This window comes from Myotis myotis, unplaced genomic scaffold (assembly GCF_014108235.1).
Source record: "Myotis myotis isolate mMyoMyo1 unplaced genomic scaffold, mMyoMyo1.p scaffold_m19_p_11, whole genome shotgun sequence".
Taxonomy (NCBI): Eukaryota; Metazoa; Chordata; class Mammalia; order Chiroptera; family Vespertilionidae; genus Myotis; species Myotis myotis.
Genome location: NW_023416315.1, coordinates 76,478,790 through 76,504,841, shown reverse-complemented (window position 1 = coordinate 76,504,841; position 26,052 = coordinate 76,478,790). Strand labels below are relative to the sequence as shown.

General features: G+C 40.1%; 1 protein-coding gene and 1 pseudogene across 2 annotated transcripts in view; one reads left to right on the top strand and one right to left on the bottom strand.

Annotated features, from left to right (window-relative positions):
• BMT2 (base methyltransferase of 25S rRNA 2 homolog) overlaps positions 1-8,821 on the bottom strand; it is a 123,803-nt gene extending 114,982 nt beyond the window's left edge. Inside the window, exon 1 of one of the 2 annotated variants that reach the window (XM_036328928.1) lies at positions 8,503-8,821. In XM_036328928.1, the coding sequence (XP_036184821.1) occupies positions 8,503-8,662 (160 nt within the window). In that variant the 5' untranslated portion in view covers positions 8,663-8,821. Of the gene's footprint in view, positions 1-1,720; positions 5,231-8,502 lie in introns of those variants that run through there. The other variant, XM_036328929.1, reaches the window with a different exon arrangement.
• On the top strand, positions 3,216-3,336 carry LOC118666689 (annotated as a pseudogene).
• Positions 8,822-26,052: the final 17,231 nt, after the last annotated feature.

The window sequence follows — 26,052 nt, the reverse complement described above, 5'->3', positions numbered from 1 at the left end:
ATTTTGCAATCAATATAAATTTCATCTACAAGATTGAGGAGATTAATATTGGCGTCTCAAATGTTTTTTTTTTGCTAAGTTAGAATATAAGTAAATTTACATACATACAAAAAACTATTACCATCTTCTAACACTAACATACATAGAGACACACATTGCACCACTGCAACACCCCTATCAGTTTTTATCTCATTTTTAAGGCAGATATTTTACTTTACAGATAAGGAAATTGAAGTACAGAGAGATTAACTTGGCAAAACTTTATTTTTTCTTTAATCTTTGGCTGACACTGGTATGTAGAAACCAATGGGTAGGAAAGGGGGAATAGCAGATAAAAGAAGAAATAAAATTCACAGCATACAGTAAAATAAGGCAACAAACATTTATCCAATATTTATTAAGAACAAAGTACTTTATTATATCTATAGTTTCAAAATTTTAGTGTTATATACAGAAAACTGAATATTATTCGTAACGATAATTTGGGCCATTTCAAAAAGGGTAACATTAATCTAATATACTGAATTTAAGAAGATATAAATTCATTACAAAAAATGATATCCAAAAGTTAAAACTTGAAAGTTATGAATATAAAAAGATTAAACTATAGGAAATATCTATATTAACCTCTTTGTTTTTGTGTATGTATGCCTTAAATCTATGAGGCATGGTTCTAAGTACTAGGAATCCTATCCTATATAATAAAAGCCTAATATGCTAAGTGTCCAGTCGGCCGTTGAACCAATCAAAGTGTAATATGCTAATGATATACTAAGGCTGCTCAACTGCTCGCTATGACGTGCACTGACCACAGGGGGCAGTCGACCCGCCAACCAGTTGCTATGACATGCACTGACCACCAGGGAGCAGATGCTCTGACTGGTAGGTTAGATTGCTGCTGGAGTCTGGCTGATCAGGACTGAGCTGGACACGCCCTGAAGCCCTCCCGCAGTCCCTCCCTGGCTGACCAACCTCCCACGTCCCTCCCCGACCCCGATTGTGCATTGGTGGAGTCCCTCGGCCTGGCCTGCACCCTCTCGCAATCCGGAATCCCTCAGGAGATGTTGGAGAGCCAGTTTCAGCCTGACCCCACAAGCCAGGCTGAGGGACCCCACTGGTGCATGAATTCGTGCACTGGGCCTCTAGTACAAAGATAAAAGGCAGCATCCTACTCAAGGAACTAAGTTTAGTGGGCAGACGAATGAACTGCCGAATGACAGACGAAAGACAGACGAATGAACTGGTAAGTGATAAAAACAATTAAGAGCAACTGTGCTTATGAGAGCACAAGGTAGAAAGAGAGCACTTATTTATGTAAAATTGCACACTGGTGTCTTCCAAGGATCTATCCTTAGCTATACGTTATCATCACTCCATTGGTCAGTTCATCTGTCTTCATCAATGCTTCAACTTCCAAAGAAAGGGCTTCCAATACATTTCCAAGGGACACATTCCATACTAAAGCATTACCACTTTCCTTAGGACAGGCCAACCTGCTTTCTACTCTGTTCTCCTTGCCCCTATCCCAACACACATTTTCAAACTGGATGGTGATGGCTACTTATTTTCCCAGGCAAGAAATCTTGGCATCATCTTTGACTCTTCCTCTTTACTTTAACTAAAACACCTCATTCTGAACTTCGGAAAGTCTTTTTGTCTATTTTCATGATCACTACTGTTATTTATGCTATTAACTCTAAATCATATTCCTGTCTCTTACCTGATTTCCTTTCTTCTAGATTCCTTCTCCAATATACAGTACTTTCTTAGCTCAATGTTCTTCAACACCTCTGTCCACTGTATAATCCACAAAACTTTTAAAATAATAGAGATACCTGTTACACAAAGTTCTATAGTTGATACTAATGTGGAATTAAGACCGAGATCCACTATATGTGTTGTTACATTTTTTCCCCCACAAAACAAAGGATCTACACCAATACTTTTTTTTACTGTACCTTTTGAAATGTAAAACATTCCCGAAAAAGATGCCTTAATACAAAGAAAACTAAAAATAACAAAATCAAATAACTATAATACTGTGTGCCCCTAAATGAAGTGACTGTTTATCAGTCACATTTCCCTTTATCTTTTGTTACTGATTATTAAACTCTTTTCATTTTTTTCATCTGCTAGAATGACAGTTCACTAACATTACATTCATTCCTTCATTTTTAGACCTTTTGGGTTTAGTTGAAAAGTATCTCTAATTCAAAAGATTTTCCCTTTCTCCAATTCTCTTGTTTTAGGTGTCTGCTAAAGAAAAATCAATTACAAATATATTTTTCAGCTGATCCTGAACCACTAATCTAACTCACCCTTTGTCCCAAACTATGAAAAACCATTTCAATAATCAACAAGAATTAAACATCTAAACTTGGCTTAGTTGTTGAGTCTTAAAATACTGCTCATAACGGCTAATCTTTGTAACACAATTTTTTCTGGATTTAGTCTTCAGAACCAACCTATCCTGTGTTTTCCTTTTCTGCTTCAGTATCACTCTTGTTTAATTACTTTTGTATTGTCAGTGCTCTAAAAAACATGGTTTTTTTAATGCAGAAAAGTAGAATAAAGATCAGCCATAATCTCATGACCTCAAGGATACTTACCACTGTTACCAGGTTAATGTACTTTTATTTCTCTCTGATTAATTAATAAACTGCATGGGTTTATGTGATTAATTGCTTTGATCAGTTTGGCATATAAAATAAGTAAATTCAGAGACTAAATAAATTGATGAAATTTGCTAAAGTAAATATATTCACAAGACAGGTTAAAAAAATCAAAACTAAATGGAATCGAGATCATACTTTCATTCCTAACAACCACAGCCTTTACATTTTCTTGGAATTTTTACATGGATACTTTAATTTTGGAAAAAGAGAAGATGCCAAGCATAATAACATTCATTAGAGTAACAGAATTATGTGACTAGTGTTTCAGGATAAGAAGCTAGGAAAATTCCAGGGCAGGAGGAATGGGGAAACTGAGACAGGAAAGTTAAAACAAGGCCAAACAGTGTGGGCAATTTGCAGCTGGCCTACAGATAACAAGCTATTATCTTCCTCAGCCAAGTATACATGAGAGCAAATGGTTAAAAAAGCCTCCGTAAGAATGAAGGAAAGGAGGGCGAAGGGAAAAGGGGCAGTTTGATTTTTTTAATCCCTAACAGAGAAGCCAGCAGTCTCAGGGCGTGGCAAGATAATATTGCCAGTTGCTTCTTACAAATTCTGGGAATAAACAGGTATCTTGAAATAGGAGGCAGAGTAAACTTGCCCCATATACACCTCAGCTCAGGATCACTGCCTGGTTTGTACTGTGAATGGGGAGACATTGAGAAAAAAAAAAAAGTATCTTGAGACTTAATCTATACCAAGATATTCAGCAAAAGAATCTTTGAAACCTATACACAGGAGGGTATATAACCCCTGAACCTGCATCAGACATCTGTTTTTCAGATTAGCCAGAACAGTCCATCTGCGCTTCGGAGCTGGATGAAATGAAACAGATTTGCTTGCCTTGCTTCTTTAATAATTTTGCTTGCTTAAATTGCTTTAATAAACTGGTTTATCACAATGCAATCAACTGGAGTTTTGTCGTTTAAATTCGTTTGTACAAGAGGACAAGAATTGAAGTTGGGGACAACCCTCTCCCTCCAACTCTGGGGGCTGTCCCATAACACCACTCCACTTCTCTGGTGTCTGTGAGAGGTGCCTGTAACTAGGATTATGGAAAAAAGTCATACAAAAACAACTGAAAATATACATGGCCCCACTACAGTTCTCAATTAGTTATGAAAAGCATAACTAGCTGTTTCTTATTAAAAAGTTGTCTACAACTCTTATATTTAAAATATTTTTTATTTACATGGAGGTCATATTTTTAAAATCTGTGTAGCAAAAATAGAAATCACATATCTGCATACACTCAATCTGAAAGACTGTCCCTTATCTACAAATGGCTGACACCAGAAACACTCCTCATCACTACTGCTAGACATTTCCTTACCATTTCCTCTTGGCAACTACTTCAGATAACAGCACTGCCTGAAACACTAACTTTACCTCCAATTCTCACTTTACTCTGATACAAACCGACAAAGGGCCTTTAAGTAGCGACACAAGACAGGCAGTAATATGGAGTAGAGAGGGAAAAAGAGGTCAAAGAAAAGAGTGCGTTAAACCTACTTGCTAGTCTTTACCACTACTAGTCTAGCCACTATCCAGTACCCCAACACTGCTCATTACATCAACAAGTGTCATTTGCACAAATGGATTGGGAAGGGTGGAGGGAAATCTTTTTCTACCACAGCAGGAAAATCTTATTTTCATTCTTATTCCTGCTTCATTTGCAATTCCACAACCAGAAATAAGAGAAGGAAAAATTATATATCCAAGCCTACACTCATTATTCAGTTCTCATTCCTGTACTTACTATCCAGTAAGTGTTTTGCTGCCTTCTTCATTCTATCCCAATTTATTTCCTTCCCTGCAATCTCTTCCAAAAGAGATTGCAATCTCTCGCACAGCCTCAGCTCAGCTAATCATACCTATCCAATGATTGCCCCATCCCCATCAATTTATATCTTTTTACCTAACACAAATTCTAGGGCCACTTTCCTGTTTCCCATTTTCCCTCCCATTCCACCAACATTTGGAGTCACAATTAGGCTTGGAATTGAGAAAAGACTATTATTCCCATAAAATATGTACAGTGCTAATTATGTGCTATCCAGACTTCAAGCAAGTTATTTTAATATTTGGGGGATTCCGTTCACTCACGCAGAAGAAGGAATTAGTTTAGGTCACCACTCCAAAATCTGGCTGACAAATTTCCAGGCCCCAAAATAAGGATTCTGAAAATGTACATCTGAAATGGAACGCAGTTTTCTAAAAGGCACTCAGATGAGGCTACTGATGAGCCATGCCTGGGAATCAATGATAAATGCTAAGGCTCTTTCTAGTCTAACATTCCAAGATTCCAAGCTGGAATTTTCACTGCATTTTCTGATAGGAATCTATCTATCTATCTATCTATCTATCTATCTCCACATATATAAAAGCCTAAGCGACCGTCTGACCGGTAGTTATGACGTGCAATGACTACCAGGGAACAGATGCTCAATGCAGGAGCTGTCAAGCTGCAGTGACTTGGCAGCTGCAGTTCTCAGGTGACGCACCCGGAACCAGAGAGGAGGGAGCCCAATTCCGGGGTGCATCACATCACCCGAGAACTGCCCTCTTGCATCCCGGGACCCCTCAGGGGATGTCAGAGAGCCAGTTTCGGACCCACAGGCCAGGCCAAGGGAACCCCACCAGTGCACGAATCCATGCACTGGACCTCTAGTATTGTTATAAAAGGAGTGTAGTTTCCCATTATTATTAGAGGTTCACGTAGATTACTGATTAAGTAGGCCTGTGTAAAGCACCTAAGCCCATTTATATTACTTTATGACCATAGCTGACTTGCAAATGAACATGTACAATGTATGTACACAGACTGGGGACCATCAGTATTATAACAATAGTAAGACCTCAAAGAAAAACAATGAAAATTGTCATCAGACTTTTTCAGATTTTTTTCAAATCACAACTAAGATTTGACCTAACTATCAGAAATAACGGTAGGAAGGCATGCTCATTGGGATCTTTAATTTTGCTAGTTCACTGATGGGGCTTTGTAAATCACTGGAATAAAGCCTAGAGAAGTCTAGATCATTAGTGAAATTCAGGGCATAAGATACCTAAAGAACAGTCTCATTCAAAGGTTTACAGATTGCCAGGACTTTACCTGCTCAGAAGCACACCAGATCATTCACTTATGAACTACATCAGAGGCCCAATGCACGAAATTCGTGCAAGAGTAGGCCTTCCTTCCCCCAGCTGCCGGCACCGGCTTCCCTCCCGCACCCGGGCTTCCCTCCGGCCGCCAGCAGGCACCCAGGACCCAGGCTATCCTTGCAGCCCTGGCTTCATCAGGAAGGTCGTCCAGAAGGACATTCAGTCTAATTAGCATATTATGCTTTTATTATTATTATAGATAGATGTACCTATTTTAATTCTAGTAATTTCCAATTACCAATTTTCATTATAACCAGTGTTTCCTTGGTTAATATTCAAGCTTATAGACATGTTTCAACATGTGGAAACTAAGCAAACATAAACAACACTTGAAAACATTAAACATTAGCAGTGTGTTAAGTGAAACTATGCATTTATGAATAATAAAATTATTAAAAGGTAAACATGGAAACTGAATTATATGCTAGTCATTTTTTTCTTTAAAAGATATACTTCCTTAATTTTGTACAAAATAGCATTATAAATAAAAGGAAAGTGTCCATTTATTCATTTCCTTATTTCTCCAAACATAAACATCTGTACTGAAAAAAAATTATATATATATATATATATATATATATATATATATATATATATATATATTTTTGTTTGTTTGTTTGTTTGTTTTTATTGCTTTCAGAGAGGGAGAGACAGAAATGTCAATGATGTGAGAGAATCATCGATCAGCTGCTTCCTGCAGGCCCCACAATGGGAATGGAGCCCACAACCCAGGCATGTGCTCTGACCCAGAATCAAACCCTGACCTCCTGGTTCATAGGTTGATGCTCAACCACTGAGCCATGCTGGCGGGGCCTGAATGCCATTATATAAGTTTATTCTCTGAATATCAAGAATGGTTGCTATGGTAAATACTCATTTTATTGAATAAATTGTGGGTTGTAGTTTAAAACATTTAAAAAACAAATTTCAACATAACTATACCTGATGTCTCTATTGCTATCTACTAAACAATAACTGTAGGCCATCTTTGAGACTATTATTTAAATAGCTATATAAAAAAACTAGACTTGAGTTGCCAAGGAATAAAACTTTGACTTTAAAGAGTTTGAAAAATAAAACATATCTCAACTATATTCAAAGGAACAAAGACACTTAGTATTAATCTTTAATCTAGATCAACATGATCTTACACGACTGTTTCAACTCATAATTTTGCTCCTAATGCTAAATTAAGTATAAGATCAACACCATAAGACTGCCAACTTTTCAGTTTGCAATTAAGCTAAATCGATAGCAAGTAGAGAGTTAGTTATCCCTCACTTTGATCTTTAAAATTTCTCCTGAGCATAGGGAAAAACTGTGACTTTTCAGTGTATTATTATAAAACTGAGACTTGGGTTACAAAATTCATGCACTGGGGTGGGGGGTGTCCCTCAGCCTGGCCTGTGCCCTCATGTCCGGGAGGCCTCAGGGGATGTCCAACTGCCCTGGAGGTGGGAAGCTGAGCAGCGCTCCCCCTATGGGAGCACACTGACCACCAGGGGGCAGCTCCTGCGTTGAGCATCTGCCCCCTGGTGTTCAGTGCGCGTCACAGCGACTGGTCGTTCCAACGTCTGGCCGAAACCAGCTCTCCAACATCCCCCAAGGGGTCCCAGATTGCAAGAGGGCGCAAGTCAGGTCAAGGGACCCCATGGGAGCATGATCAAGACTGGGGAGGGTGAGGAGAGGTTGGCCAGCCAGGGAGGGGCTGCGGGAGGGCTACAAGGCAAGTCTGGCCCATCTTGCTCAGTCCCCAACCATCTGCCAGACCCCAGCAGGGAGCTAACCTACTGGTCAGAGCATCTGCCCCCTGGTGGTCGTGCAGGTCATAGGGAGCCACTGAGCAGCCTTAGCATATCATTAGCATATCATGCTTTGATTGGTTGAACGCTGACCGGACACTTAGCATATTAAGCTCTCATTACACAGGAGGATAGCTCCGTAAAAAACGCCAACTGTGGGCCCCACTGTAAACACTCCTCAGGCACAAGCAAAGCCACGGAAACAACTTCTTTGCTTATCATGTCCCACAGGAGGGTCCCAGCCTGCGGCTTCTCCAGGGCCAGGTCCTCGGGATGCTGAGTCAAAAGCTAAGCCGTTTTGAGAACCTGCCCCAGATCTCTTCGTCCTCCGCCTAAATAAACACGAAGATCAGACATCCGAAGTCCAGGAAGTGGGGCGACGCGAAGTCCAGGCAGCTAAGCGGCTGCTGACTCCGAAGCCCTGCAACCCGGGAAGCTGGGTCCGGCCCCGACCCGCAGGAGCGAAGCCCTAGGAAGGCGGCTCCCGGCAGCAAACCCCACAGGCTGGTCCAGCGCGGCTCTCGGCTTCCTCCGTCCGCCTCCCTAGAGGCACTTGACCTGCGGTCGTGGTTCCCTTCCCGTCTCTCCAACGAGACCTCCACGCCCCCCTGAGGGTGTGCGTGCGAGGCCCCACAAGGGGCTGGGGCCGGCGGGGGCGGGGCTGAGTGCTCGCTCAGGCCTGGAGCTCCCCAGAGGGGCCCGCGGAGAAGGGGGTCCGGGCCTGGGCGAGCGGCGCTGCCAGGGACTGACGTTCAGTTCCTTCGGGTAGGAACGGGGTCCCCTGGGGGGAGGGCAGAGGTGGTAAAGGGCTGGGGCGAGGAGCCCCCTCTTCCCCCGCGGTCCCCCCCTCGGCTGTTTACCTTCCCGGTACTTCTTGCGGAGCCGCCGGTGGACGCTCTTCACCACCCCGGACAGCTTCTCCTGCTCCCGCTTCCGCTCCTGCTCCCCGAGCGGCGGAGGGCTCGCGGGCCCTGCCCCGTGTTTGCGAACGGCGCCGTGGCCGCCGGCTCCGAGCTCCATCTCGCCGCCGCCGCCGCCCCTCGGCCCGCGTCGACGTGCTCCCGCCGCAGGAGGTGGGGAAGGAGGCTGCAGCGGGGGTGGCCGCGGAAGGAGGCCGCACGGCTGGAGCCGCGGCGCGAGTGCGGCCCAAGGGCAAGGCTCACCCAGACGCGCAGAGCTGATTGGTGGGCTGCGAGGGCTGGGGAAGACGGACAGGGCCACGAGCCAATGCGGAGGCGGGGGGGCGTCTGGGCGGGGAGCAGCTGAAGGAGGCGGGGCGGGCAAGCTGAGAGCCGCTGAGCGGTAGGAGCAGCGAGCCCCACCCTCCTCTGCTCTCCCCGCCCCCCGGATTTTGTGGGCACGCGCTGTGGAGACCGCGGAGGGGAACTGTGGGCCACGCGCTTGCGCGTCGGAGTGTGCTTAGTTCTGACGTCACTCTGACGTCCACCTCCTGCCAGCACATTCGGGTGTGACGAGGCTGGGGGTCTACCCGAGCCCGCGCTGCACCCTGTCCTTGGCTGAGGCGCGTTTTCATTGGCGCCGGGAGAGGTATGGCTTCCAATGCGGGTTTATTAAGTGGGCCGGCCATTGCTAATGCTTCCAGGGTCAGTGCGGGTGAAAGACCGGAAATGGGGAAAGGAGAGGACCAAGGAAAGCGATGGAAGATGAGGGGAGCGAGGGAAAGAAAGATGGAGAAGCAACGACAGCTGCCCGCAAGAACTTCTATGGTGTCTCTGGTATCACAGGCATCCTGTCCTGCGTTAATGTGCATCAGAACTCTGACGCTTTATTTATTTTTTTCTTTTTTTAGATTTTTTAAAATTTTTATTTTTAGAAGAAGGGAGAGGGAGATGTGGACAAAAAGGGGCCACATGCTAACCTAACTCAGGGAAGGCCTACCTGGCGGCCTGAAAATACAACTTTTTAACTGAAGGCAGCCTATGGCAGATAGGCATGTCCTAGGCTAGATTCTTCCCTGACAAGTCAGTCTTCACCTTAACTAAGCCTGTCTGTTGTCTTTTGCATCTATGATAACATACCTTTGGAATGTCAGGATAACTGGTAACTTCCCTTTTTCCGGACTCCTCAGGTCACAACCAATGTCCTTGGCGCCAGGACTGGCGACCACTATTTCCTTCATTGCTATTGTTATTCATCGTTGGCTGTTAACTATCCTGTACTCACCTATGTGACAGAAGCTTGTGTCTATCTTCTTGCTTTTTATCAAATCCCAGAGACCCTGTCCCCTTTGCTTTCTTCCACCTCCCTAATCTATCACCAGTGGATTTCATGTCGCCCACTTACCTCTCTTCCTTGGATTGCAATGTAGAAAAATAAGTGAAAAACCACCATTTTCCCGAATATTATCCCAATGTGTTGAGATTCTGCTTTCTGGCAGTTGTCAACAGTTTGGCTCAAATAAACTCACAAAAATTGTTTACAGGTTTGAATGCTTTCTTATGTTAACAGAGAGAGTGGAACATCATGAGAGAATGGAACATTGATTGGCTGCCTCCTTTAAGCCCCCTGCAGAGGACTGAGCCTGCAACCCAGGCACCTGCCCTGACTAGGAATCAAACCTGCAACCTCTCCGAGCGCAAGGGGCGTGGGATGCCCAACCAACTGAGCCACATCAGCCAGGGCAGAACTCTGAACCCTTTTAAAGTTGACTTGGGTGAACCCCTGCCCTTTAAATTGGTGGGTTAATCTATGTCAGGGGTTCCTCAAACTTTTTTTTTTTTTTTTTTACCATTTTTCTCTTTTATTAGTGTAGATTACATGAGAACTAGATTTGAAGAATTTTCATATCAGAATACAGCCTTCTAATCATAGGTTGCAGCAACGGTTTCTAAAGTCAAGGTGTCCTTTAATTAGAATTAACAGTTACAAGGAGAGTTTCATAATAAAAACTAATATCTGCTTTTCTTACTTTCAAGAAGACTAAACATTTTTTCTTATCTTGCTGAGATTTCTTTCACTATAACTATGAGGGTCTGTGGTTTTTCAAGGCCAAGTGCTAGTAAGCCATTAGTTAGCAACAACAGGAAAAAATAGGTCTGAAAGCTCAAAATTTACAATTTGGAGAAGGAAAAAGGAGCAAAATGAGCTAGTTAATAAATGTAATATGGAGCATGTAATGCTGTACATCTATGCTTCCTAAACATAGATTCTAAGTGTCTCTAAAGATTTGCATTTTGAATTGCTGCAAATTTTTTCCAGTGGTATCAAAAGCTTGACATCAGCAAGGTGCAGTGTAGGTGTGTGGACAATGACAGAAGCTGTGGGGGTACTAGGGGCAGGTAAAGTTGAGTCTCGCCACCCTTGTCTCTGTTGTGGACCATTGGGACCACCGTCTGCCCCGTCCTCCGACACCTCTGAACAGGGTATCTCAGGTTCTGTGGTATGGCTACAGCAATGGGCATGGTACCAGAGAGAGATTTTCAATAAAATATCCAAGTCCCTCCCTCACTAGAGCTCATGTAAGTGGGGCAGGAACACTGCCCTGTCGGTCAGGTTTGGCATTTGGATCATTAGAGGATCACTGGGATAAGGTATACACTCTGAGAGAGGCAGGAGTAGAATTTCTGATAGGGCCATCTGAAAATGAAGGTAGGGAGACCCAAAAAGGGGTTCCTCAAACTTTTTAAACGGGGCCAGTTCACTGTCCCTCAGACCGTTGGAGGGCCGGACTATAGTTTAAAAAAAAACTATGAACAAATTCCTATGCACACTGCACATATCTTATTTTGAAGTAAAAAAACAAAACGGGAACAAATAGAATATTTGTATTTGCATGTGGCCCGCGGGCCGTAGTTTGAGGACCCCTGATCTATGTGCAGTGTGCCTAAGTAGGTTTGGCAACCTGTTCCTCCCCCACTCCTCTTTCTCCCCTAGGGAGCTCATGGGGAATGTGGTTGCTGATTTCTGTACCAGAAAGGTGGAACACTGCTCTGTAAAGAAGTAGACTCTGCAATTAGTTCTTCAAGTGGTACTGAGGCTGCTGCAGAGAGTCAATGGCTGAGAGCTCTTAATGAATTGTGTTAGTTTGCAACATATTTCTCCACTGCAGTTGTTGGTTACATGTGTGAAGCCTGAAAAAGAGGGTACCTACTCAGAAGGCCTCCTGGTGACTACCTGGGCTCCACTTAAAACAAAACAAAGCAAACAAACAAAAACAGAGTTTAGCTACCATTTCTATACAGGGTCCGCTCATGCATACGGCACCTTTGGGAGAAGCCTACACTGTGTTTCTGCCATCTGAGCCAGCCCTTATAGAGGAGTTCCTGGAATCCTATCTCAACAAATAGAACTGAGACATTCCCTGTCTAATTGGCGCTCTGCAACTACCGTATTTTTCCATGTATAAGACACCCCCATGTATAAGACGCCCCCCACTTCTCCAACCCAAAATTAAGAAATTAATATTTTAAACATTTTGCTGGTTTTCCTCTTAAGGCCTTATTCTTTTTTGGCATCTTAAGGAGTTGTTCTTCCTGTTTTCTCCACTGTCTGATCATACACTCATGGGAGGAGGTCCAAATTGTCTCTCTGCAGCGCTATTTCCATGCTCTTTTGCAGGGGTCCTCAAACTATGGCCCGCGGGCCACATGCAAATACAAATATTCTATTTGTTCCCGTTTTGTTTTTTTACTTCAAAATAAGATATGTGCAGTGTGCATAGGAATTTGTTCATAGTTTTTTTTTAAACTATAGTCCGGCCCTCCAACGGTCTGAGGGACAGTGAACTGGCCCCGTTTAAAAAGTCTGAGGACCCCTGCTCTTTTGCATAGCTGATTACATTTAGCTTGAATTTTGCAGAGTAAGACAATCGCTTACCGGTATATATCTTTTTTATTTTTTGATGTCTTTATGGGCTCAGAACTCAGGCTCATGATTGGAGGAAGTCTGTTTGACAAGGTATGGGTAGCTACACACCCGCACAGCTCCCTTCTTGGCTGACCTCCGTGTATAAGATGCCATTTTAGAAAAAAAATAACGTCTTATACACGGAAAAAAAATACATTGTATCCCAACAGCATCATCGCTGACCAATCAGAGCAGTTCCATTCTGACCAATTAAGACAGTGCCTTTTTTACCAAACCGGGAGTATTTGGAGGCCTCATTTGCATAAGGATGGACTAATCAGGGACCAAGGGTGTGGACATCTCTTTGTAGAAATCAGCTTCCCTCTGGCGCAGGAAGCGTGCTTTCCGTTATCACGAGACTGAAGACTGCATTTCCCTAGCCAGAGCTGAAACACTGAAGACTTCTCACTGGAATGAATCAAGGCAGAGCACACTGGTGCAGAGTGGAGTGGACCAGAACCGGTGGAACAGACCACAGTAGAGCAGAGCTGTCTAGCTGGAGAGGCTACACCCCAAAGCCACTGTGCCCCAGGGCTGCCTCACAGCAGTGCTGTTCCACAGCCTCGCTGCTTCATGGCTGAGCTGTAACACGATGGAGCTGTTCTACAGCTGGGCTGTTCTCACAGCCGTGCTATATCATAACTGAGCTGTTTGCATTGCATAAAGTTTCTTTCTTTACTGCACCCCAAATTGGGGATTCCGATTGGTGTTGAATTGGTGCCAGTGACCATTGGTTGACACATGACATTGTTTGGAAATTGTTGCAATAGCTTCCTAATCAATAACTTTATAAATATGAATAGAGTTTGCATTACATAACTGTTTTATATGGAACCTTCTGAATAATGAAGACCTTGAAGAAAAAAAGCATTACATACAGACTCCAGAACATGGATGAACAGGAGAGGAGGTGAAGGGAGAAGATTGATGGAATTTAAAAGATGGAAGACATTTTCCTACAGGCACAGTGAAGAGGCAGATCAAACACAGATAAACTTCAAAAGAATTAATTATAATTATGAAGAGAAATTACATAAATGGACCTACTAAATTGATGACATGGTGGTCTTTTTTTTTTTTAATTTTTTAATATATTTTATTGATTTTTTACAGAGAGGAAGGGAGAGGGATAGAGAGTTAGAAACATCGATGAGAGAGAAACATCGATCAGCTGCCTCCTGCACATCTCCCACTGGGGATGTGCCCACAACCCAGGTACATGCCCTTGACCGGAATCGAACCTGGGACCTTTCAGTCTGCAGGCCGACGCTCTATCCACTGAGCCAAACCGGTTTCGGCGACATGGTGGTCTTATTTGAGATTTCATTTGGGAAAAAAAGGGAACTTTTGGCTCTTTTCATATTTTGATAGATAAGGGAGGCATAAAGAGATGCAAATATTTAAATGTTACAATTATAATAAAGAAAACATTAAATTTCATTTGTACTGAACTGTAATTTTAAAGAATACTTTCCTCCATGCTATTACCAACAAATGACTTTTTTTTTTTTTTAAATATATTTTATTGATTTCTTACAGAGAGGAAGGGAGAGAGACAGAGAGCCAGAAACATCGATGAGAGAGAAACATCGACCAGCTGCCTCCTGCACATCTCCCACTGGGGATATGCCCGCAACCCAGGCACATGCCCTTGACCGGAATCGAACCTGGGACCCCTCAGTCCGCAGGCCGACGCTCTATCCACTGAGCCAAACCGGTTTCGGCCAAATGACTTTTTAAATGCTTTTTAAAAAGTAAAGGGGTACACTGAAGGAAAATTGGAAAATACAGAAAGGCATAAAGAGAGTAAAAGTGCTCAGACAGTAGATTCTAAATCTCACGACAAAAAAGAAAGGGTAACTGTGTGACTGTAGCTGATACTATCATGGTATTCCCTTTGCAGTTTATACAGTTTCCAACCAACACATGCACACCTTAAACTTACACAATGTTAAGTGTCAATTATATCACAATAAAGACAGAAAAAAAAAAAAAGTGAAACTCACCTGGAAATTCACCACTGAGATATAGCAACTGTTAACATTTTTTTCTTTGCTTGTAAGTACAATATTTCAAATGGATTTTTCTTCATGGCTGTGTGGTAATCTATTACATAAGTAGCCTATCATTTCAATAACCAATTCTTAGCTATTGTATATTTATATTGTTTCCAGTTTTTCTATATTCCAAATAATGCTGGGATGAACACCCTAATGCAAAATATCCATTTCTCATACATTTTAGTAAACGAAATTCCTAAAAGACAAAGTTTTGAATCAGTGTGAAACATGTTAAGGTTTTTTATGTATACTGTCAAATCACCTTTTCTGGAAGATGGTAGCAGTTTATGTCACCTCCAGCAGTGCGTGTGAATGTCTATTTCATTGCACCTGTACCAAATACGAGTATTACAATTTATAAAATCATTAATGAGATTTTATAAAGGTCTCTATTTTTAAGAAATGTGGGAATTTCCTGCTGTTTCTTAACTGGATGTTCTGGTTGGCATAATACTCAGTATTAAATATTAATACTATAAGAGCAAGTGAAAAAAACTTATTTAAGACTAGTCATTTTTAAAGCAAATTAAAGAGCTCCATATTTTACATTTGTTTTTTTTTTGTTTTTTGTTTTTTAATTTCACAGCTTCTTGAGAAGTAACTTGAGAAATAGAAATTACATAGCTGGTTTTTATTCTAAATTTGCATTAATTCAAATAGGGCAAGAGCTAACATGTCCTGAGAAACACCAAAACTTTTTTTTCTTAGGAAAACTATGGCAACTGGCCATAGACTACAGTATAAAAGGGAGTTTATATTTATAACCTTCCTCCAGTGTAATTAGTAATATTGGCAAAAGACTTATGTCAAGGCAGTAGAAAAATTGTAAAGGGATTATCTATTTAAGTAAAATAATTGTCTTAATTGATGGTAAGAGGGATTCACTGCAGGAAGTAGATTTGGTGCCATATTTAGTGAGTATATCATGTTCCCAAGAAAAAATACCAGCACCTTCCCCACCCACCTCAGTGTGGTAACAGGATTCATTTAATGTAAATATCTTATTTTTATTTTTTTAATTATTTTTATTTTAAATGGCTGTTAAGGATGTTGGAATAAAACAGTAGTCATTGAGCAGGACAAAGTAGTCTGGCAGGAAGGGACTTTTTTAATGACTACACTAAACACCTGATAACTACATTTTTTAACCTCATTCTTTGTCTTATCAGATTAGATTTGCAGCCTTCCTATGCGCATTTTGTGTATCATAATAAGCTTCCTATGTCAAAGAACCACTCAGTATAGGAAAAATGTTCCAAAAAAGGAAAAATGCCTTGTCCTTTACTAGTATATTTTTTATTAAGAAAGTTAATTTCCATAAAAAATGATGAGTCAACATGTAAAAAAATATGCATTTCATTCTTAGTGAGAGTTCAAAAAATATTAATTTGTGATAAAGTAAACTTTTAAAGTCCATATCAAAATCTGGGTTATGGCACTGAATTAGCAAATAGAAAGATTCTGGGTTCACTTTGCAAAAGTATACTTTTCATTACTACCGTTATTGAATGTTCTGTAGGAAGGAGAAGAGTACACAGTAGTTATGGGGGTTCTCTGAATTATCTAAAGTGTTAATCATTTATTTTTATTGTTCACTGAATTTTGGTATTATTTACTCCTCTTTGACCCTCTTTATCATTAAAATCTTGAAAACAATTAGGTTTTAATGTTGTGTAATAGAAGTATTAATATTAAATTTATGTTTATAAGACATACAATGGTGTACACCAACCATTCAAAAAGATTTGATAAACCTCCTTATTATTGAAGATAGAACTATTTTCCAAGCTGGCCAAATCTTTGAGTTTAGAAATAGAATTTTAAAAAGTTCAGTTAATGCTGGGAGCTGGTCCATCCTTGCTGCTTGACACAGTCGCTGCAGGGAAGAAACATCTGCACAGCATATGTTTCAAGGGACCTGGCGTATATGACATACTGTTCTTAATGTTTGCTCACCTTCTTGGCACTATGTGTTTTAACCAAGGTCACCTCTCTGAGAAAGGTTGTTTCCCCAGGTAGGGATTTTTCCCTGAAGTTAGGGAGGGAATAAAACCCCTTAACTAAGTGCCAGGCGGGTAATTAATCACTTTAACTAGGAACAATCATGCTTAAGCTACATAATCTTTACTCCCTGGAATGGAGATAAGAAACGCCCTAACCTTTGGAATAGAGATTGATAGGATTGGAATCAACTGGAATAAATACAGATGTAACAAGACAACAGGACACAGAACCTAGACACAGAACCTAGACACAGAACCTAGAGACAGAACATGGCAAACGATCCTGGACAGAAACTGGCAACAGAACCTAGAAACAGAACCTAGCAAGAGAACCTGTCCACAGAACCTAGAGACAGAACCTAGACAGAACATGGCAGGAGAACCTGGATAGAACCTGGCTGAAGAACCTGGCTGGAAAACCTAGCGAGAGAACATGGCAAAAGATCCTGGACAGAAACTGGCAACAGAACCTAGAGAGACAGAACCTAGAGAGACAGAACCTAGATACAGAACCTAGAGACACAGAACCTAGAGACACAGAACCTAGAGACAGAACCTAGCGGCAGAACATGGCAAAAGATCCTGGACAGAAACTGGCAACAGAACCTAGAGACAGAACCTAGCGAGAGAACCTGGCTGAAGATCCTAGAGACAGAACCTGGCTACAGAACCTGGATAGAACATGGCAAGAGAACCTGACTAGAACCTGGTGACTGAACCTGGCTGGAGAACCTGGACAGAACCTGGCTGGAGAACCTAGCGAGGGAACATGGCTACAGAACCTGGCTGGAGAACCTGGAGAACCTAGCAAGAGAACATGGACACAGAACCTGGCTGGAGATCCAAACCAGAACTTCGCTGGAGATCCTGAATAGAACTTGGCTGGAGATCCTGGCTAGAGATCCTGGCTAGGCTGCTGATCAACTGAACGCTGTCTCCATGTCATTCCTTCTTCGCCAACTCCGTCCACAACTTTGGGGACCCCTGGACCTGCTGGGGTTGGACCCCAGCAAGTTAAAATGAGGACTGGAAAAGTAAACTGTAATTTAAAAAATATTTATTATGACTTGAACAATTCTTACCCATGAATATAAAAATATCCATGAGGTTTAAGTACTTTTTTCTAGTAATTCAAATTTTTTAATGTAGCTGCATTATTAATAAGGTACATTGTAAAGAAACTGTTGAAAAGCTTTTGTTTTCATATTTTCTTTCAAATCATAAAAACTGTCTTTGAAAATGTATTTAATGTGTTGATAGAAACAAACAGTAGAAAACTAGCAAGAAAAATATTTTCATTTAGCATAGCAGATTACACCTTTAAAATCTCTTATTTACTGAAAATAGAATTATTTTCTTTAAAAATACACTTATTGCTACTAAACCAATGTCTTCTCTGCAATCCTTAACATAGCTGCTGACTGAAAAATCTTTAAAATAACACAGATTGTCTTTCCAGAGTTAATATGCAATACTAGTTTTAATACTAGTATTAACTACTGCAAGGAACAACTATTAATTATGGCCTAATTCCAAATGCAACTATAATATTTACAATATTTTGTGATCTAATAATTAATACATACATTTAATTATCACAACAGGGCTAATGCAGGAAGAGACTTACAAAGAAAATGGGAAGTATTCTTCAGGTGATAGATGATGTCCTTATAATGGAGAGTAGGACTGAGAGATTTTCTGCATCCTAATTCTAGCTTTGGTTTAACCACCAGAGCATAGTATTTGATTTCTCTGAGCCTTGTATTTTCTCCTTTAAGTGTAAAATGGAGAAGTTGGATTTGACTACTATTTTTAAATGTTTTTTCCTTTCACCATGGCTCACATTAAAAAATACATTTTAGGCCCTGGCTGAGTGGCTCAGTTGGTTGGAGTGTCCTCCCATGCATCAAAGGGTTGTGGCTTTGATTCCTGACTCGGGGTGGGGAGGCATATGGGAGGCAACCAATCAGTGGTTCTCTCTTGTATTGATGGCTGTCTGTCTGTCTGTCTCCCCCTTCCTCCCTTCCTCTCTTTCTAAAAAATTATTGAGAGAAAAGGAAGGAAGGAAGGGAGGGAGGGAGGGAGGGAGGGAGGGAGGGAGGGAGGGAGGGGAAGAAAAGAAGGAAGGAAAGAAAGAAAGAAAAGAAAAGAAAGAAAAAGAAAAGAAAGAAAGAGAGAGAGAAAGAAAGAAAGGAAAGAAGTACATTTTACATTGGGACTTAGGACACTAATATACCCATACTATACATATACAAATATAAATATAGACACATATCTATAATTAGGGCAAATGTTTTACCAGACAATACTTGCCTTCAATAAATTCAATACATAGGGGTATTTTCAATTCTATTTTAGTTTTTAAAACTATGGAACATGCTACATTGATTTTTATGGCCCTCTAATGAGTCATGGCCTAAACTTTGGAACACTCTGGCAATTTTAAAAATCCCTTTTAGCCATAATAATAATCCCTGTAATAATGTGACTCACCTTGGTTTTAAATGTTTTGTGAATTGTACTTGCCATTTTGAGGTTGCTCAGCCTTTTGAACATTTTTATATTTGGAGGATGTCCTCCATTATGAATGTGTGCTCAGATAAGTTCCCTATACTCTGCTACTCTTGTCCTCTGGAGTGAACTATCTATTCAGTAAAGGAAAAAAAAACAAAACAGAAATAACAAGCAAGCACGCAATCTTTTGTTCCGTTGAGGGAGTCTGTGCCGATGCTGGTCTTTTAGGATCACACTGACTGAGGTTCTATCTTTCAATGTCCAGCATTTGCCCTGTAAGCTAAGAAATAGAGGCAGTGGGGCCTGGCCCAGCAAAGTAGTCGCTGGGTCTGAATAGGTGTTGATCTAGGCTGGTAGTCTGTTTCTCTGGTCCTCCTAGACATTGTGGGTTATCTAATATGCTTCCCCTGCACATAATATGTTTCTCCCTCCCTCCCTGCCTCCCTCCCTGCCCCTTCCTCCCTCTCTCTCTCTCTCTCTCTTTCTTTCTTCTTTCTTTCTTTCATTGATGGTATTACAGATGCCCCTGATTTTCCATCAAACAACCCAAAATCTATGGGACACAATGAAAGCAGTCCTGCGAGGGAAGTTCATAGTGTTATAGGCCTACCTCAAGAAACAAGAACAATCTGAAATAAATGATCTAACCCTACAACTAAAAGAACTAGAAGGAGAGCAAGAAAAGCCGAGAGTAAGTAGAGGTTGTTATTTACAATACCTAATATCCTTTAACAAACACCTTACCTGTTTGAGTAGCTAGAGTGGGTTTTATTTTTCTCACAGAAGTATCTAGTGAAGACCATCTGGGAAAGAATTAGGTGACCTGGAAGCAGTTTCATTAGCTTTCACTGTGACTTTTGGTGATCTGTTATCTGCTGGCTTTCTCAATTTCCTCAGCTGCCAAACGATGATGACTTGCCATTCCTACTGCACAAAGTTGTATGACTACAAGGAAATTATAGGCTGAATGTGCTAAAACCAGCATCAAAATGAAACGGTAACCCACTGTATGGGAAAACACATTTGCCAATGACACGTCTGATAAGGGGTTAATTTCCAAAATATATAAAGTACTCATGCAACTCAACAAAAAGAAGATAAACAACCCAGTAAAAAAGGGGTAGAGGACCTGAATAGACACTTATCCAAAGAGGACATACAAATGACCAAGAGACATGAAAAAATGCTCAATGTCACTAATTATCAGAGAGATGCGAATTAAAAAGACAATGAGGTACCACTTCACACCTGCCAGAATGGCTACCATCAATAAATCAACAAACAACAAGTGCTGGCTAGCATGTGGGAAAAAAGGAACCCTAGTATACTGCTGGTGAGAATGCAGACTGTTAGAACAACTATGGAAAATAGTGTGAAGTTTCCTCCAAAAGTTAAAAATTAACTGCCTTTATACTCAGTGATCCCACTTCTTGAAGTATATCCTAAGAAGCCTGAAACACCAATCAGAAAGAATATGCACCCTTATGTTCATAGCAACATTATTTACAACTAGAGGCCCAGTGCACAAAATTCATGTACTCGGGAAGGAGGGTTCCCTCAGCCCTGCCTGCACCCTCTCACAGTCCAGGAGCCCTCGGGGGAATGTCTGATTGACAGCTTAGCTTGCTCCCCTGGCTTCTGGCTGAGCAGCGCTCCCTCTGTGGAAGCGCACTAACCACCAGGGGGCAGCTCCTGCATTGAGCATCTGCCCCCTGGTGGTCAGTGCACATCATAGCAACCGGTTGTTCTGCCATTCAGTCAATTTGCATATTAGCCTTTTATTATATAGGATAGCTAAGACCTGGAAACAACCCAAGTGCCCATCAGTAGAGAGTGGATAACAAAGCTGTGGGATACTATTTACACAATGGGATACTATGCAGCTGTAAAAAAAAAAAAAAGATCCCTTACCCTTTGAGACAGCATGCAGGGACCTGGAGAATATTATACAAAGTGAAATAAGCCACACAGAGAAAAACAAGTATCACATGTTCTCACTTATATGTGAAATCTAATGAGCAAAATAAATTGATGAACAAAACAGATCCAGAGGCATTGAAGCAAGCAACAGACCAATATATTTCAGAGGGAAGTGGGGTAGGGGGGCAGGAAGAGATTAACCAAATAACTCAGTGGTCAGCAAACTCATTAGTCAACAGAGCCAAATATCAACAGTACAATGATTGAAATTTCTTTTGAGAGCCAAATTTTTTAAACTTAAACTATATAGGTAGGTACATTGTTATTAACTTAATTAGGCTACTCCTGACTGACTGGCTCACTCAACTCGTGCATGAATTGCACACAACTCCCCTGCGCCGCGTCTTCCATCGCCCGACCAACCGACACCCCCCACTTCTTCTAACGCCACTTTTTCAAAATAGACTCGCCCAAGCCGAAAACCGACTTCTGCGCATGTGCCACGAAGTTTCAATCGCACTGTACATGCGTGCCCACACGTGGTATTTTGTGGAAGAGCCACACTCAAGGGGCCAAAGAGCCGCATGTGGCTTGCGAGCCGCGGTTTGCCGACCACTGAAATAACTTAAATGCATATATGCATAACCCATGTACACCAACAATAGTGTGGTGAAGGGCTGGGTAGAGGGTAGGAGTGGGGTAGAAGAGGTTGATGGGGGAAAAGAGGGAGACACCTGTAATACTTACAATAATAAAGATAAATTAAATATACATTTTCCCCCATTTTTAAATAGTTAAAAGAATTACAAAAGCAAATAAGTGCAAGGGGTGTTATTATTTTTTTAAGGAGTCTGAAGAAGTGAAATTTCCCTGGATTCAAATATTGATAGTGCTAAATTTCTCTCATTGAATGAATGTACAGCAGTCTCTCTTTAGATTTTAATAGTTTGTCACTATCTTACCATTTTTTTCTTTTTAAAAGGTAGAACATGCTCCAGAGATTTCTTATTAGGTCCACAATGACAGGGTTTTATATATCAAAGCATAAAGCAATCACCATACATTTCCTAAAGTTTACTGTACCTCTTTCAAATTTTTCTTGTAAGATAATTTCTTATAAGATAAAGAAATGTGTTTTTTTGAAAATCCAAATAAAAATTTCTTGCCATAACATATTAAAAACATGATATTTCTAATTTGCCTACAGCTTCTGAACATTCTTTCTTCCAAAACCAAATTTTCAACAATCTTTTTTTTTTCCAATAAATATTTATTCAGCTATGGGTCTGTAGACTCAATATTTTTAAGATGTCAATTCTTTCCATATTAGCCTAAAGATTCAAGGCAATCCAAATAAAATGTCAGCAAAAGTTTTTGTGGAAATTGACAAGCTGATTCTAATGTTCATATGGAAATACAAAAGAAGAAACCAGAAGATTTAAAACAAATGTAATAGAAGAGAGATAGAAACATCAATAATGAAAGAGAAACATTGATCGGCTTGTGAGTTAAGTAACTTGAAGCTATATAGCTTAAATCATATAATTTGGGCTCTGATATGATAACTTTACATAATTATTTTATTCTTTTTATTACATAACATTTCCCACATCCTTTTCAGCATTTGCATCTTACAGATACACATTTTCCTTTGTTAAAAGACAAATAACATTTTAAAAAAACTGTTTGCACTTTGAAAAAATAAATTAACCAGTCATCATATGATATGGATTTTAAAGAAAACACATGGTAAGTGAAAGAGAAGGCAAAGTTAGAAAGGTGGATAAAAGGGACGCAAAGGTCCTAACATAAATTTTGCTTATGTCACAATTTTAACCCATATTTAAAAAGGCAGTATTCACCCCAAAATTAGTAATTTAAAATAGTAACAATAACTCATAAGCAGCCAGTGTTGGCACAAGCTACAAAATTTCCGAAAATCTCTGAGAGGTCCACAAACTTCAAATAAGCAGCAGCTGACCTCACTATGCTCTGTATTTTATGCGGAGCAGTATCCCGCTCAGCACGAGTGGAAGCCAGCCTCAGTTCACAGCAGAGGCTCTCTGAGGTGCCTTCAAGTTCAGCACAGGCAGCTACGACTGCAGATCACTTCATAGTTCCTAATAGGTGGCCCCAGAATGGCACAGGCAATGTCTTACCTGGGTCTGCACCATAGCCCCTCCCAAGAAACCCCAGGACCAACATAGCCAGTGACTGGCTTCAGACCATGCAAGAGCACCATCCAATTAGCTTCACAGATGACACACCCAAAAGGGAGACTTACTATGGTGAATCCCACTTGGTGGGATCAGCCCCTACAAAACAGTTCATCCACTATAGTCACAGCCAATCCCCAGAGCCAGTCAGCCTAAAGGTAAATCTGACCCTTTGGCAACCAAGGTTCAACTACAGCAGGAGGGCACATATAACTCACACAAGTAAAACCTCTGAAGCAGCCATCTTAGGTGACTAAGGAGACTGTACCACTAGGATCCAAAGGACAAATACTACATAAGTCTATCCTGCCAAACTGGGAGATGTGGCAGATTTACCTAATACTTAGAAACAAACACAGGAAGGCAGCTAAAATGACAAGAAAAAGAAACATATCCAAATGAAGGACTATAACAAAGCTCTTAAAGAACTAAATAAAATGAAAGCAAGCATCTACCAAATACAGAATTCCAAACACTGATTATAAGGATGCTCAATGAACTTAGGCTAAAAATAGATGACTTCACTAAGTTACACAAAGATAGAAAACATAAAAAAAGAACTAGTCAGAAATGAAGACTACAATAACTGAAATGAATACATTAGTAGAATCAACAGCAGATTAAATGAAGCAGAGGATTGAATCACTGATTGGAAGACAAATCAGCAGAAAACACCCACTCAGAACAGCAGAAAAAATCCACAAACATTTTTTTAAAAAGGGGATAGTTTAAGAGACCTCTGGGACAATAACAATAACATTCATTTGCATCATAGGGAGAAGAGAGAGAGAACAAGGAATTGAAAACCTATTCAAAAAAATAATCATTGAAAACTTCAAAAATCTGCCAAAATAAAGACATACAAGTCCAGAAAGTGCAGAGTCCCCAACAAAATGAATCCAAAGAAGCCAAAACCCAGATACATCATAATTAAAATGCAAAAGGTAAAAGTAAAAGAATCTTAAAAGCAGCAAGAGAAAAGCAATTAGTTACATACAAGGCAGCTCAAATAAGAATGTCAGCTGATTTCTCAACAGAAACTCTGCAAGCCAGAAGGAATTGGCATAAAATATTCAGAGATGAAAAGGAAGGAACTACAACCAAGAATACTTTAACCAGCGAAGCTATCGTTTGAAGTTAAAGTGGAGATAAAGAGCTTCCCAGACAAGAAAAAGCTAGAGGAGTTTATCACCACTAATCCTGTATTACAAGAAATGTTAAAGGGGAAACTTTAAGAAGAAGAAAAAGAAAAAAAAAAGAAAAATATGAATAATAAAATGACAATAATTATACCTATTTAATTACTTTAAAAGTAAGTAAATTAGATGCTTCAATCAAAAGACACAGAGTATTTGAATGAATAAAAAGACAATACCATAATATGCTGCCTACAAGAGACCAAATTTAGATAAAAAAGACACCCACAGACTGAAAGTAAAGGGGTTAAAATATATTTTGTGAAAATAGATTTTAAAACAAAGGCTATAACAAAAGACAAAGAAGGACATTAAAAATAATTAAGGTGTCAATTTAACAAGAGGATATAAACCCTTGTGAAAATTTACACACCCAATGTAGTAGCACCTAAATACATAAAGCACATGTTAATGGACATAAAGGTTGAGGTAGACAATAATACAGTCATACTAGGAGACTTAAACACCTCATTGCACTAATGGATAGACAACCAAACAGAAAATAACAATAAAATAAAAACCTTAAATGACACTGTAGACCAGATATTTATAGAACATTTCACCCCAAGCAGAAGAAATACATTATTTTCAAGTGCACATGGAACATTTTCCAGGATAGACCCCATGTTAGGTGACAAACAGCCTCAATAAATATACGAAAATTGTAATCATACCAAGCATCTTCTTCAATCACAAGGGTATCACACTAGATATCAATTACAAGTAGAAAAATGAAAGACACAAAAGCATGTGGAGGCTAACTAACATGTTAGTAAACAAAGTACAATAAAGTTATAATGGGTTAACAATGAGATCAAAGAAGAAATCAAAAGATACCTTGAGACAAATAATGAAAACACAACAACCTCAAATCCAGGGGACACAACCAAGGCAGTTCTCAGAGAGAAATTCATAGCAATACAACCATCTCAAAAAAAAAAAAAAAGAGAGAGAGAGAGAGAAATCTCAAATAAACTAACTATAAACATAAAGGAGCTAGAAACAGGAGAACAAACAAAGCCAAAAGTGAGTAGAAGAAAGAAAATAACAAAGATCACAGTGGAAATAAATGAAATAGAGTAAAAAAAATCAATGAAACCAAGAATTGGTTCTTTAAAAAGATAAACAAAATTGATAAACAACCAGACTCATCAAGAAAAAAAGAGAATCAAATATATAAAAGTAGAAATGAAAGAAGAGAATGACAACTGATGCCCCAGAAATAAAAGAAGAGAATGATAACTGATTCTAAAATTTTTTAATAAACAATCACAAGCCAACAAACTGTATAACTTGGAAGAAATGAATAAATTTCTAGAAATATACAATTTTCCAAGATGGAATCAAGAAGAAACAGAAAATCCAAACAGACCAATAACTAGTAACAAAATTGAATCAGTAAAAAAACAAACAAACAAAATAATTCCCAACAAACAAAAGTCCTGAACTGGATGAATTCACAGGTTATTTTTACCAAACATTTGAAGAATTAACACTTACACTTCTTAAGCTATTCCAAAAACATTTAAAGAAGATGGAAGGCTACTAGGTTCATTTTAAGAGGCCAGCATTACTCTGATTTCAAAACCAGATGGCAAAATGCTAAAAGCATTTTCGATAAGACCGGGACAAAAA